The sequence below is a fragment of the Carcharhinus amblyrhynchos genome, chromosome 9 (genome assembly GCF_965287045.1).
Source record: "Carcharhinus amblyrhynchos chromosome 9, sCarAmb.v2.hapA, whole genome shotgun sequence".
NCBI lineage: Eukaryota > Metazoa > Chordata > Chondrichthyes > Carcharhiniformes > Carcharhinidae > Carcharhinus > Carcharhinus amblyrhynchos.
Window position 1 is genome coordinate 66,632,911 of NC_137332.1, and position 14,485 is coordinate 66,647,395.

General features: G+C 38.4%; 1 protein-coding gene across 1 annotated transcript in view; it reads right to left on the reverse strand.

Annotated features, from left to right (window-relative positions):
• Positions 1–14,485, reverse strand: part of cdc73 (cell division cycle 73, Paf1/RNA polymerase II complex component, homolog (S. cerevisiae)) — a 338,701-nt gene that overhangs the window by 240,250 nt on the left and 83,966 nt on the right. The window contains exon 10 of the mRNA XM_080195857.1: positions 6,364–6,428. Within this exon, the coding sequence (XP_080051983.1) occupies positions 6,364–6,428 (65 nt within the window). The remainder of the gene's footprint in view (positions 1–6,363; positions 6,429–14,485) is intronic.

A 14,485-nucleotide genomic window follows, 5' to 3' on the forward strand; every position in this document is an offset into this window, starting at 1 on the left:
AAGTACATAACCTTCAAAATTGGCTCTCAAAAACATGGTCTTTCACCAGAAACTATGAATGCAATCTCTGTTAAATGTTGTAAGTGTTACAGACTGGAAGTTATCAGTGAGTTAGCAATACATATTCACAAAGAATCTTTAATGTAGTGGAATGTCCCAAGGTGTTCCATTAGAGCATTGTAAAACTGGTAGGGCACTGAGTCACAAATATCAAGCCAGATGACCAAAAACCTACTTCATTTGAACAAGCTTTAGAGAGCATCTTAGAGGATGAAAGTGAGACAGAGGAGGGTACTACAGAACTTGGAGCCTAGGCAACTGAAGGCACAGCCTCTAAGGGTGGAGTAATTAAAACTGGGATTCTCAAAACGGCCTAAATTAGAGGAACACATATCTGAAAGGTTAGGTTGGGGCAGGTACAAGAGAAAGGAATGGGCGAGGCCTTGGAGGGATTCGAAAAGAAGGAGCTCAACTTGGAGCTAATATTGATCACAGAACAAACAGATGGTAGGGGAATGGGGCTTGCTTGATTGAAGACACAGCAGCAGACTTTTAAATTTCTTCATGTTTATGGAGGGCAATATCTGAGACCCTAATCAGGAAAGAATTGGAATTAAAGAGTTTAAGAGTAAGCAAAATATAGATATGGGTTGCAGCAGGTGGACTAACACAGCGGCAAGGTCAGACGATACTATAGGAGGTGGAAATAGTTGGTTTCATAATGTTGGAAGGTCACCTTGAAATCAAATGTGACATCAATGATGGGAACAAAGTGACTTATGGAAACATAAAATTACTTTTTTTTCTTCGGAACTTTCCAAACTTGCTCTATTATGCATTTTCAAGTTTGGCTTTTTTGCATTTACAACTGATTTTGACTAAATTGTAAGTTCACCTTTGGTACAACCAGAAGTTGAAACTAAGAGAAGACAAGTATCAACTTCCAAGTGTAATTGATCACATCTCCATGCAATTCAGTACTAAAAGTTGAGATTTGTACCTTGAAACTGATGAAAAGGCTTTGGGGGAGACAAGAGGTGAGTTACGCCCCACAGAATTTCCAATTTCTGATCTGCATTTGTAATCACAGTATTTATATGGTGGATTCAGTTCTATTTTCTGTTAATGGGGACCTCCAGCATGTTGATATCAGGGATTAAGCACTGGTAATGTCATTGCAAATTAAACAAGATAATTAGATTTCTGTTGGAGGTTGCCACTGTCTGGCTTTTGTCAGATGCAAGTGTTACTTGTGACATATCAGCATTAGTTGAATGCTGTCTAAGTGTTGCTGCATGGCGACACTGACTGCTTCAACAGCTTGGGTTTGCAAATGGAACTGAATATGGTGCAATCATCAAACAAACCTAGTTCTGGCTTTATGATGGACAAATACCATTGGTCAAACAGCTAATGATAGTTGGGCTTTGGACACTACCTGGAGGAATTCCTACAGCAATGTCCTGAGTCTGAGATAATTGGCTCCAAAACCTACTATCTTCCTCTGTGCCAGATAGGACTCAAACCAACAGAGAGCTGATGGACAGTGGGGATTAGAGGTCCTTGCTGCCACAATGAATCAAAAGATACCTTGGAGTCAAAGGCCATCACTCTCATCCCACACTTCTGCCCATCATTCAGACTAAAGCTATAATGAGACCTGGTGCCCAGAGCCTGGCAAACTCCAAATGAGCGTTGGTACACAGGCTTTTGCTGAATAAGCACCGCTTAACAGTACTGTCAATGACATCTTCTGTCACTTTTCTGATACAGGGTAATCTGATGGGGTAGTAACTGGTCAGATTGGATTTGTCCTGCTTTCTGTGGACAGAACACATTAGGGCAATTTTCCACATTGCTGGGTAAACACTAGTATTGTACTGGGACAGCTTACCAAGGGATGCAACAGTTGGAATGTTGTCAGGGTTCACTGCCTTTGCTATATCCTGCCATTTCTTGACATCACAAGGAGTAAATCAAGTTGGCTGAAGATAAGTATCTACAATAGTGGGGGTCTCAGAATGCAGAAAAACCAGTCAGCAATTCTGGTTGCAAATGCTTCAGCCTTATCATTAACACTGATATGTTGGGCTCCTCCAACGTGGAGAATTGGGATACTTATGGAGCATTCTCCTCCAGTTGGTTGTTTAATTGGCCACCATTGTTCACAACTGGATGTGGCAGAACTATAGAGCTATGATTTGTTTGGTTCATTGATTGCTTTACCCCATCCTATGTGACTTCCGCTGTTCAGCATGCATATAGCCCTGTGTTGCAGATCATCAGGCTCTTCAAGGTAATGCATCAATCATATCACTAATATAACTTGATTGTATGTATACAACTGATGCAAGCAGCCCCTGCTTGCAATAAAATGATTCTGACTATGTCAGAGTTACTCAACTAGAATACATGGAGGAAATTATCCAATATTCATGCAAGACGAACTAAGGAAGCAATGAAAACACAGAACACATACTTTAATGCCTATTTTCAAAAAATAAACTATAATTATCACTTTACTACATTAAAGAATTTTTTTTAAGATACAGGTTTGTTCCCATAAAGATTTTTTAAAGCAGATCCAACCCAAAAGCTCATCTTCTGATATTCTCATTTGCAAAAATATCTCAATGAATTTATCATTTTCTATTCTGTGCAGGATAAGGACACATTGCTATGGTCAATATTCAGTGTCCTGTGCACAGTAAAAATGAGCTCTGTAGCATGGAATTGAAAACACAAGCAAAACAGGTCACTTTCCTAAAGACTTTGGTAAGCCAGAAAACCTGGCTGCTTTCACAGTCATTTCATCTGGTGCTGACCCATAAATTATCACATTTATTGAATTCAACTTGTTTCTTTTGGTGGGATTTAACAGTATCATAACTTGTAACCTACTGAATTTTTTTCATTTCAATGGTCTTTCCTGATAAATTATTCTCCAACTCTGATTATAAAAGTCCCAATTTCTTGACCTAGTGTTAACATCCAATGTTTATACCCCATGCCAGGCAGAACTTGAATGCTTTGTCTTATCAGATAATTTATAGAGATATTCATAGGTAATAAAACAATATGCTTGGAGTTACTTTTTCAATTCCCTTCGTAGTCCTGAAACTTTCAGTTACAGTAAAAAGTTTATTTATTAGTCACAAGTAAGGCTTACATTAACACTGCAATGAAGTTACTGTGAAATTCCCCTCGTCACCACACTCTAACAGCTGTTCAGGTCAATGCACTAACCAGGGAAACCCATGCTGGCACAGGGAGAAGGTGCAAACTCCACACAGACAGTGACCCAAGCCGGGAATCAAACCTGGGTCATTGGCGCTGAAAGGCAGCAGTGCTAACCACTGTGCCAATTAAATCATGCAGAAGTTTGAAATTTTCAAAAAAAACAAAATCTAACTATTTAATCATTCCTCAAATTTCTTGTACTGTACTTGCTTTCCTTCAATTTTCACTTTCGTACCCACTTGAGGGAAATAACATCTTTGCAGCAATTCAATGACCAAAATGTACTCATTACTCCAAAGTGGAACCTGACTATTGTTATGTACAGCAACAATATAATCTTATGAGATACTGTCCTATTTGCCTTTCTTACCAGTCATATACTGGACTGTTTGCCTGATTATTAAATTAAACCTAAATAACACACAGATTTCCTCTCTCTGATCAGTACACTCTAGGACTAAGCCAGTTGGCACAGCTCCCTTCTCTCTTGCCCTGCCCCAAATCAAATAATCTCATATTCGATTAACTACATTGTCAGCTATTAGCCTAGTTAGTCAAGAACATCCTACCAAAAATATTTGTGGTCCCTCATTAGTTGCTCTACCTCCCTTTAAAACTCTTGTGCAGATCCGAAGAGTTTGTTTATAATATCTTCAGGATCATTAGTATATATTAAAAGTAGCAATAACCCAAAATCAATTTTTGAGGACCCTACTCATAATTTATTAGTTGGAAAAATATTCCACAAAGAGCTATCCTGCTTCTTAACTTTAAATTAATTATTCATGATCCTTTACTGCACTTATTTATTCTCCAAGCGAATCTTGCTAAAAGCTTTTTGAAAATCTACATATAAAGTCAAGTGCAGTCTAGAAAGTTAAACAATTCCTTGAATTACTGCCCTTAAGATTGCTCACTTAAAATTGCTCACTTAAAATTGTTCTGAAGACTTTCTCTAGAACTGATGCTACCCTTACTAGCTGATAATCAGATGTGTCACTTGGCCCATTTATATTAATTATCAGACTCATCAGTTCTGTATTTGGAGAATGTCAACCAAAACAGCCAGTTAGATAATTCAAGAAAAATATCTACACCATCATTTTATTGGATCTGCTCACAAGACTAGATTCCTTTCCTCCATGAGTATCTGGTTGCAATATAAACAAAGAAACTCAGTGCTGATCAAAGGCCATGTCACAGGAAGCTCCTTTATTTTCACTCACGCTTCCAGCAATATAATCATAATGCGACTGACAGAGGATTTCTCTGTTCACAAACTGTAGTCAGCTAACTGAAAAATCTTTCTGCAGTTTTAAAAGAAAGAAGAAACAATATAGTTGTAAATCAGTCCCCCTAACTTGAAAGGCTGGACAACTTCTATATAATGATTTTTGAACACAATTGACAGATAAAACAGATATGGTTAGGGACAAGTTCAAGTTGTGTCCCTGTTGTCAACACAAGTCAGCTGACAGTCACACCTGAAATGCGGCAGTTTAATATCAGACAAAACAATATTAATAGCTCTAACACTGTCACAACTCAACAGCATGATCTGCTGTCTAGAGAAAGTCACTTCAGTAAAAACACTTTCACTTCAATGAAAACCACAAATTATAAGTCAGAAGCAGCAAACATTGGGAAAGAATTGTAGTTTCTACTTTCATCAGAAATTTACTTTAAAAGTCAATTCAAAAGGTAGTTAATAACTGCTTTTCTATATCATAGGTTCAGGGACAAATATTAAAAAGTACACTGCTATCATTTGGAGAGAGATACAACACTGTACCTTTGAAATACTATCAGATGATTTACTGGACAAAATATTAGTGATTACAATAGTTCTGTCTTCATTGCATAAATGTTTATTTCAATAAAAATATTAAAATTTAGGCCCCACCCTCCAACTCTATCTTACTACTACGAAATACATCTTTCTAATGTCCGTGTACCTAGTCACTATTGATTTTATTCAGTTTGAACACTTTGATTTTAGTCAGCACAAAAGGGCAGTATGAAGCAATAAACTTACACCATTTATTATGCCACTCAATGTATTCTTAATAAATTTTTCCCTCACCAACAACAGTTGGAAGGCAATTTTCACAGTTCTGGCCCTGTTAAGATCAATGCAGTATCATACTTTCCTTACATTTAAAAAAATTTTTGCATTACTGCCACTAAAGACTGAAAAATATAGTGCGCTACTGGAGCTCTAAGTCTCAAAGGGTCAGTGATAAAACTTAAAATTGCAACATTATTTGTTGTATTTATCAATGTTTATTTCACTTCTCTCTTGTCCATGTACTCCTTTTCCTCACATAAATAATCCAAGGTCATAGATGACTGGTGCAAGCAACTGCAACCTAACTCCGTTAACCCAGAATAATAGTAAAAGACATAACAATGGGAAGCATTTATCTAATTAAACACGCAAAATAAAATATTTTTTAAAAATGGTCTGCAGAGAATTACAGTAGCATTTCCCTCAAAGAAATACCAAATTTTTAATATAAAAAGTAGCCTAAGGCTTTCAAGAAAAGAATGGAATCCACTTCCTGAAGGAACTTATTTCAATTGCTTCAATTATGAGTGAAAATGTGCAATACAGTATTTTCAATGTAATAATTTACTTTATGAAATAGAATTGGTCATAGAAAAGGAGTGTTGGTCATGATCAAAATTAAACAACCAGATGGACAGAAAAACCTGTCTGGTTCCCTAATATCCTTACCCAGACTAATCTATGTGACTCCAGGCCCAAAACAATGTGGTGATCTCATAACTGTCTTCTGGAATTGCCTAGAAAGCCACTTAGTTCAGGGCAGTTAAGAATTGGCAATGTATGCAGGACCAGCCAGTGACGACCACATACCATCAAATGACAAAAAAAACCCTCCAACCTCTCAAGAATAATTTGGGATTTGCATTGGGCAACAAAATGCTGGTTTTGCCAACGACACACAAATATCCAATGAATTAATGATTTAAAACAAAAGCAATTTGTTATTTCTTTTCTCCCAGCCTGTTCCATTTGGACATAAACACATAGGCACGTTTGTATTTTAAATCTTAAACATCTGCTCAATTTCAATCTTTAAAAACGGAAACACTACTTACCGTCACAGATTTCAGTGTCATACCATGGTAGGTGCCCATTGTATCAATTTTGAAACCTTCCGTTTCTGCAAAAACAAATGAAAATTGTTATATACACCCACAATATAGCAGTACATTTTTCAAATGTATAAAATAAAGTATCTGACTAACTGAAAAAACATAGTGCATTTTGTAATCTTCAACAGAAACATGCTGTAAAAAAACTCCAAATTTTATTAATAATAGTTAAACATTTGTAAAGTATTTTTATTATGGGGCCACCAGAAACAACTTCAGACCCTAAAACAGATGTTCAATTTCTTAAAAGTTCCATCTGCAAACTCCTTTTGTTACCCATCTTAATGTCCCCTTATGTGCTCAGTATCAAAGTTAAATTATTCCTATGAAGCAGCTTGAGTTGTATTACTATGTTAAAGGAACTATGCAAATAGTACCTATGCAAATAGTTGATGTAATGATAAAGAAAAACTGTGAAAAGCCAAATTTCATCACAAGGTTAAATACGCTTTTCTTCAATACTTTTTAATATTTGGTCACTGTAGTCTACAGTTACAATAAATACTGTAGGTTTTTAGGTTGGATGGAAAGGCTATCATCCATTCACATTATTAGGAGTTTATAACATTTCCAAGTCCATTCATAGTAAGCACATTTTCCTTGATTCCAATTCACACATTGTCAAATCTGGGCTGTTGTATTTCACAATCAATGATGAAGGGCCAGTGCTCGCTATTCTCTACACTGACAGCTGCTCAGAAGTTCTAATGGTCTTTTGAGCTGAAGTTCGCTCCAACTGTAGCCAATGCACAGGGAATCTGTGACATGTGAGAGCAGGGCAACAAACAGAAATTTCAACCAGATCAGAGGATCCTCATAGACACAAAGTTTAAACCTGAAACTGAAAGTAAAAGTTAGATTTAGACTGTGTATACCGGCAAAATCAAGGATTGGGAAAGATGGGATCAAGATCAGAGAGATGGAAAGGAAAAGCTAAAAATTGAAAATCTCCAACAAGAGTTGAGTTCTGAAAGAATGAGACTGCACCCTTAAAAACAATCAATTTTATTGGGCAGCAATGATCATTTATTACACCATTAAATTTCACTTGCACCTGAACGTCCAACATTTCCTGACTTGTTCAGTGAGTAATTATTGGCAAGTACATTCACATTGAGCCTACTCGTGAGGTACAGTTATAGTGCCACCTATGGAGGAGCAGGGAAAGTCAGACCAGAACTTCCATATTTCCAAGTTTAACTGCACATGCTTCAGAAGTTGTTACTAAAGTTACTCTATATTCACTGAATGCTGACAACCTTACCTTCTTATTAACATTAACCCAAATCAATATGTACACAGACACTGACATAAACAGGTAGAATGGTTTGATAATCTGCTGACCCTATAGGGCCTCAGATATTCCAGCACAGCTTTGGGTATGGACTGTTTCTTCTTAAAAGTGCTCAATTACGAGTATGAATTTAGAACATGATTCAATGAAAAAGACCTTGCATTTCAAAAACACTTGTCATGATTTTGGACTTTCCAAAGCATGCACCAACCAAAATGGGCAACTTTTCAAATGTAAAATGTAGTCAAGGTTGTAAGAAATTGTTGCAGCCAATGTACGTAGTGAGGTCACATAAACAGCAACAATATAAATGGCCAGATAATGCTACCAAAATGCAAGTTGAAAGATAAATGTAAGCGGACACCTGGAGAACCCACTTCCTTCCCATTCATCTTCAAATAATACTATGGAAACTTATTTAATATTTCAATTAAAGACTATTTCAGTGCAGCATATAGTATTGATTGCATTAAGTGTCCAGGACAGTTTTAGCACATTACAAGAGTTAACTAGCACTGAGGCACAGTTCACACCAAATGCAATGCATTGATAATTTAACAGAAAGGAATAAAAGGTACAAATATAATTATAAACCTACACTAATTTATTGTAACCTTAGACTACAGTGACCAAATACTAAAAAGTAGTGAAGAAAAGCATATTTAACCTTGTAATGTAATTTGGCTTTTCACTGCTTTTCTTCCTCATTACATCAACAGTTGTATTTGCATAGTGCCTTTAACATAGTGATACAACCAAGCTACTGCTTAGGGATAATTTAATTTTGACACTGAGCATACAATGGGACATTAAAACAGGTGGCAAAAAGCTTGCTCAAAGAGGTATATTTTCAGAAGGGAGGAAATTAATGAGTATGGTTCAAGTCAACTGAAGGCATGGTTGCCAACAGTGGGATGACAAGAAACAGCTAAGGCAACAATAAGAGGTCAAAACTGGAGTGTGCAGAAATCTGGTAGGGCTGTAGAGTTGAAAAGGATTAGAGGCAGCAAGAACAAGGAGGGATTGGCAACAAGGGCAAGAAATTTCTAATCAAGGCATGGCTGGACCAAGCAATGTAGTCCAGCAAGCACAGCAGTGACAGATGCACAGGAAGTGGAGATTTTCGTGAGCTTATGGTTACAAAGCATAGAAGACATTAGACCAACCAAGAAAGCAATGGAATAATCTAGTCTAGAAGTAACAAAAGCAAGGTTGAGGGTTTCAACAGAAAATAAGATGAGTGAGGGCAAAGACAATCGATGTTATGGAGATGGGCGCAGGCAGTCTTGTGATGGAAAGGATACAAAATGGAAAGTTGAATTCAGAGTCAAACACATTGCCACAGTTGCAAGCAGAGTCCAGATCAACCTCAGACACTGGTCCAGGAGAATAATAGTAAGTGTTGAGGTGATTAAGCATTACTCAAAGGCATTGTAAGTAAAGGTCAAAGCTAATTTATGTCATAAAGTAAACATATTCACACATTTTGGAATGGCGTTGCACAGGGTCACAAACCACGGTGGAGTTAAGAACTAATGTACTCAAAATAAATGCTTCCATTATCAGAATGAATGGGTTACATTTTAAGAGATAAATCATTAATTAACTGCAATTAAAGAAACTGTCTCTAAGCAGTCTTGCAGACACCACCACTGGCAGAGGAGGATATATTACTCTGATAAATTAAATAGGTAGTTCGCAGTACAAATGTGGACATCAGAATTTACAAGAATTTAAAAGCTGACCAGGCATGCAAAATATATTAATAATCCAAAAGTTGAGTTTATTAGTTTCGATAATACCCTGGTGTAACAAAAATATAAATGCCAATATATCATAATTATAAAACATGCTTGGAATTACCAGAATACTGACAAAAACATTTTCAAACAGTTAATAACTGCATACAGTATAATTTTGTTGTACTAGGTTTTACAAAGAATCTTAAAAGCAGAGGTAAAAATTAATGCACTCATTATTTCAATAATAGCATATAATAATGCCATTTTATGTATTAAATTGGAGCTATATGCCATAATCAGAATTATTAAAATTTTACATGCTTCCCATTAGTTACTACCAGTACTAATTTTGTTTTCAAGATTTTGCCATACATTTTAGAGAGCACCATAGTAAACAGATTCAGAGGAGGCAGTGGTGTGGTAACATTGTCGTTGCATCCATTACCTTGGGTTCAGAGGCCCAAGTTGATGGTGTGCAGACTCGTGGTCGAATCCCACCATGACAGATGGTGGCGTTTGAATTCAATAAAAATCTGAAATTAAAAGTCTAATGATGACAATAATCAAATGTTGTAAAAATCCATCTGGATCACTAATATCTCTTAGGGAAGGAAATCTGTTGGATATACCTGGTCTGACTTCCATATGACACCAGATCCACAACAAAGTGGTTGACTTTGAAATGGCCCCAGTAAGCCATTCGGTTGTATAAAATCAATACAGAAAACTGTATAAGGAAACAAACTGGAGGGAGCACCTGGCACCAGAAATCTTCAACAGTTGGAGGCTTGTCTCAAAATTAGAACACAGTTATATGCATGAAATCATAACTTACAAATAATTAAATCCTGTCCCAAAGTGGTATACAATTAGGCAGGAGATGCTTTGGGTGTCCTCAACATTGTATGCAGACCCCATGGCATTAGGTCAAACATGGGCAAGGCAATCTCCTGCTGGTCACCATATATCTTTCCTCCTCAGCTAAGGAATCAGTGTACCCCTCCTTGGTGAACATCATTTGGAGAAAAAACACAAGGATGGCAAGGGCACAGAATGCTTTCTGGGTAGGGGATTTCGTTCATTACCAAGAGTGGCTCTGTAGCACCACTATAGAGCATGCTGACAAAGTCCTAAAGGACTTAAGTGCCAGACTGGGTCTGCAGATGATGAGAGAACCAACAAGAGGGAAAAACTTACTTGAACTCATTCTCATCAACCTGCCTGCCACAGGTGCATCTGTCCATGACCGTACTGATAGATGTGACCACAGCATTGTCCTTGTGGAGACAATGTTCAAATTGATGATACCCCCCACATCCCTTCATAGCGAGGGGGATTGAATATAAAAGTAGGGAGGTCTTGCTGCGACTGTATAGGGCATTGGTGAGGCCGCAGCTGGAGTATTGTGTGCAGTTTTGGTCGCCGTACTTACGCAAGGATATTTTGGCCTTGGAGGGAGTGCAGAGGAGGTTTACTCGGCCGATACCGGAGTTGAGCGGGTTGAGCTATGAGGAGAGGCTGAATAAACTAGGCTTGTACTCGTTAAAGTTTAGAAGAATGAGGGGAGATCTCATTGAGACATATAAGATGATGAATGGGATGGATAGGATAGAGGTGGAGAGACTCTTCCCGCTCAGAAAGGATAGTGGGACTAGGGGGCACAGCCTCAAGATAAAGGTGGGGGGGGGGGCGGTTTAGAACGGAGTTGAGGAGGAACTTCTTCACTCAAAAAGGGTGGTGAATCTCTGGAATTCTCTGCCCGTTGAGGTGGTGGAGGCTGCCTCGCTAAATATTTTTAAGACGCGGGTTGATGGGTTTTTGATAAGCGAGGGGATTAAGGGTTATGGGGAGAGGGCGGGAATGTGGAACTGAGCCACGACAGATCAGCCATGATCTTATTGAATGGCGGGGCAGGCTCGAAGGGCTAGATGGCCTACTCCTGCTCCTATTTTCTTATGTTCTTATCGTGTTATGTGACACTCCTAAATAGGATTCATTTCGGTCAGATCTAGCAACTCAAGACTAGACAATCATGAGATGTTGTGGGCCTTCAACAATCTGTAACTTCAGACTGGTACATTCTCATTAACAACATGCCAGAGGATCGATACTTGTTCAATAAAAATGTAGGAGAGCATGCCAGGAGCAACAGCAGGCATTCCTAAAAATGAGGTGTCAATCTGATGAAGCTTCAATACACGACAGCTTGCATGCCAAACAGCATAAGCAACAAGTGATACAAACAGCTAAGTGATTCCACAACCAATGTATGCGATCCAAACTTTGCAATGCTGCCACATTCAGTCTTGGAACAATTAAACAACTGTGGGTTCCACAAATGTTCATACTCTCAATGACAGGGGAGTAGAGTACATCAGTGCAGAAGGTGACACTTAAGCAATCTCCAGCCAGAAGTGTCGAGTGGATAATCCATCTTGGTGTTCTCTGGCGGTCCCCAGCATCAGAGACGGAAGTCTTCTATTAACTTGATTCACTGCTTGTGTTATCAAGAAATGATGAACGCACTGGATACTGCAACAGCTATGGGCCTTTACAATATTCTAGCAATAATACTGAAGACTTGTGCTCCAGATCTTGCCACATTCCTAGCCAAGCTGTTCCAGTGTAGCCACAACACTAGCATCTACCCAGTAATTTGGAAAATTGCCTAGATATGCCCTGTAGATAAAAAGTACAAATCCAACCCGGCCAATTACTGTCCAATGAGTCCATTCTTGATCGTCAATGAAATGATCAAAGGGGTCATTGACAACACTATCAAGCAGCACTTGTTTAGCAATAACCTGCTCATGTCTGATTCCAAACTGAACATGATCATTCAGCTTCTGACCACATGACAGTCTCAATTTAAACATGGGCAAAAAGAGTTGAACTTCAGAGGTGAGGTGAGAATAACTTCTCTTGTCATCAAGGCAGTATTGACCAACTGTGGCATCAAAGAGTCCTCAGAAAACTGGAGTCAACGGGAATTAGGGGAAAGTATGTTTCAGAACTTCGGTAGGCCTTCCACCTATCCTAGGGACTTCAGCATTTTTCAGCTAGGAAATTCAACTTCATTGGAGTAGCAAAGAGGCCAAGCCAGACGGAGCATTGAGGAATGAAGTTGAAGGCCTCAAAATCAAAGACAAAATCTCAGTTAGGCAGCTTTTCAAAATGTTTTCTCTAGCGAGCACCGACTGTCTTCCCGGTCCTTGAGCTCCCAGCTTAGCTTCGCTCTCAGCTGAGTTGGCCCTTGAGTGTCTTCACAGTGCTGAATAAACTATGCATGTCACTGGTATCCACAAGTTGCTGGTATCCAATGCTCATTCTACTTACCACTTGTTCTTTATGTCACAGGTTCAAACAAGCCTGTGTCGTCACAGCAACCATTCTATTTTCCTTTGTTGCAATATAGCACCTCACCATCCACAAAGACAATTCACAGAACAGATAGGAAAATGTTCAACCTATGTTGCCGTCAACTAAAACCAAAGTCACAAAGTTGTTGAGCTCCAGTATGCAAATCACACACGTGCGTGCTCACTCAGAAACTGAGCTCTATTCACCGAAGGATATGCAAAAATGAGTCTTTCGCTAAACACTTGGAAAACAAAGATTTTCTTTCAACAGCTCCTACAGCAGAACACCTTCCCCATCAAATAAAATCAATGGGCAGATCATGGAAAACATGGAGCATAATTTGGGAGCCACCTCTGAACAAAAGCAGATTTTGACCACAAAATTCATCACTGTCTTCAAAGTGCCAGCTCTGTCTGTGGAAAACAGTATCTGAGGACCTGGGTCTCAAATCCAAAACTAAGGTCATAGTTTAGTTGGCAGCAGTGATCCCTGTGCTTTGCAAACTTGGGCAACCTACAGTAGGTGCGTCAAAGCAGCAGAGAAGTGCCCTCAGTGTTCCCTTCACACGATCCTCCAAATCCAGTGGGAAGAAAGGCAGGTTGGGCAGTAGTGTTTTCTCCTCATCCAACATCAAGGCATTAATCACTCATCACAAATTTCACTGGTCAGGACATATCATTTCTACACCTGATACCACTCCTAAGGCTCTACTCAGAATTTGGTCACAGTGGTAGGCTCCCAAGAGGACAAAGGAAACACTTTAAGGATGTTCTCAAATTAAAGCAAGCCCCAATGAGATCAAACATTCCTGCCTACTCATGATACTTCGTAGCCTGTGACTAATTAAAATGGAAAATGCTCATTTGGGAAGGCACTGAAAACAAAGACTTTGTCAGGAACAGGAGGTGTTAAATCGAGGCATCAAAGACACCACACAAACCTCCAAACAATTATCTGACCCTTCAAGTACCGACTTCCCCACATGTGGCAGTGTCTGCAGATCGCATTTTGGACTAAGAACTCATCAAATTAGTGGAAATAAGTCACTCTCAATCCAGAGGGATTACCTAAAAAGAGGAAAGCTACAGGAAGAAAAGAGAATGATTGGCTAAAGATGATGTAATATAAACAAATCTCAGTGATTGCATTTTAATAGATACTTGCAAGATAGAAAATAATGAAATTGGAAGAATAAGCACAGAGAAAGGTGCAGTGCAATGCAATTGGCACAACAAAAGACGTTGATGGAATGATTAAAGTGCAAGTTTACCAAAGGGATGGTTGCAGAGTACAAGAAAAAAATAGGTGAGTAAAAAAACTAATTTTGAGATAAATTGATGTGTTTTTGGCAGATATAGGCAAATTACAATTAGAATGAACATATGAACATTAAAGGAAAACAGTGATTTCAGGATAATCTTCTCATCTATCTGGGCAAGAGGAAGGATAATATCATAACTTATAAAACTGTCAGAACTTCCATCATGTCTTTTGAGCCAATAGCTTTACCCTTCCTACAGTATAACATTTCCAATTTCTTCCCCAGACAGTTTCTCGGTTCAATCTAATATTAATTTAAATAAAGTGAAAATTGACAACTAATGCAGTAACCAGCTCGACTTTTAAGTCAGTACTCAGCCCACTCATAGTTTAAAAAGTGATTTGGAAC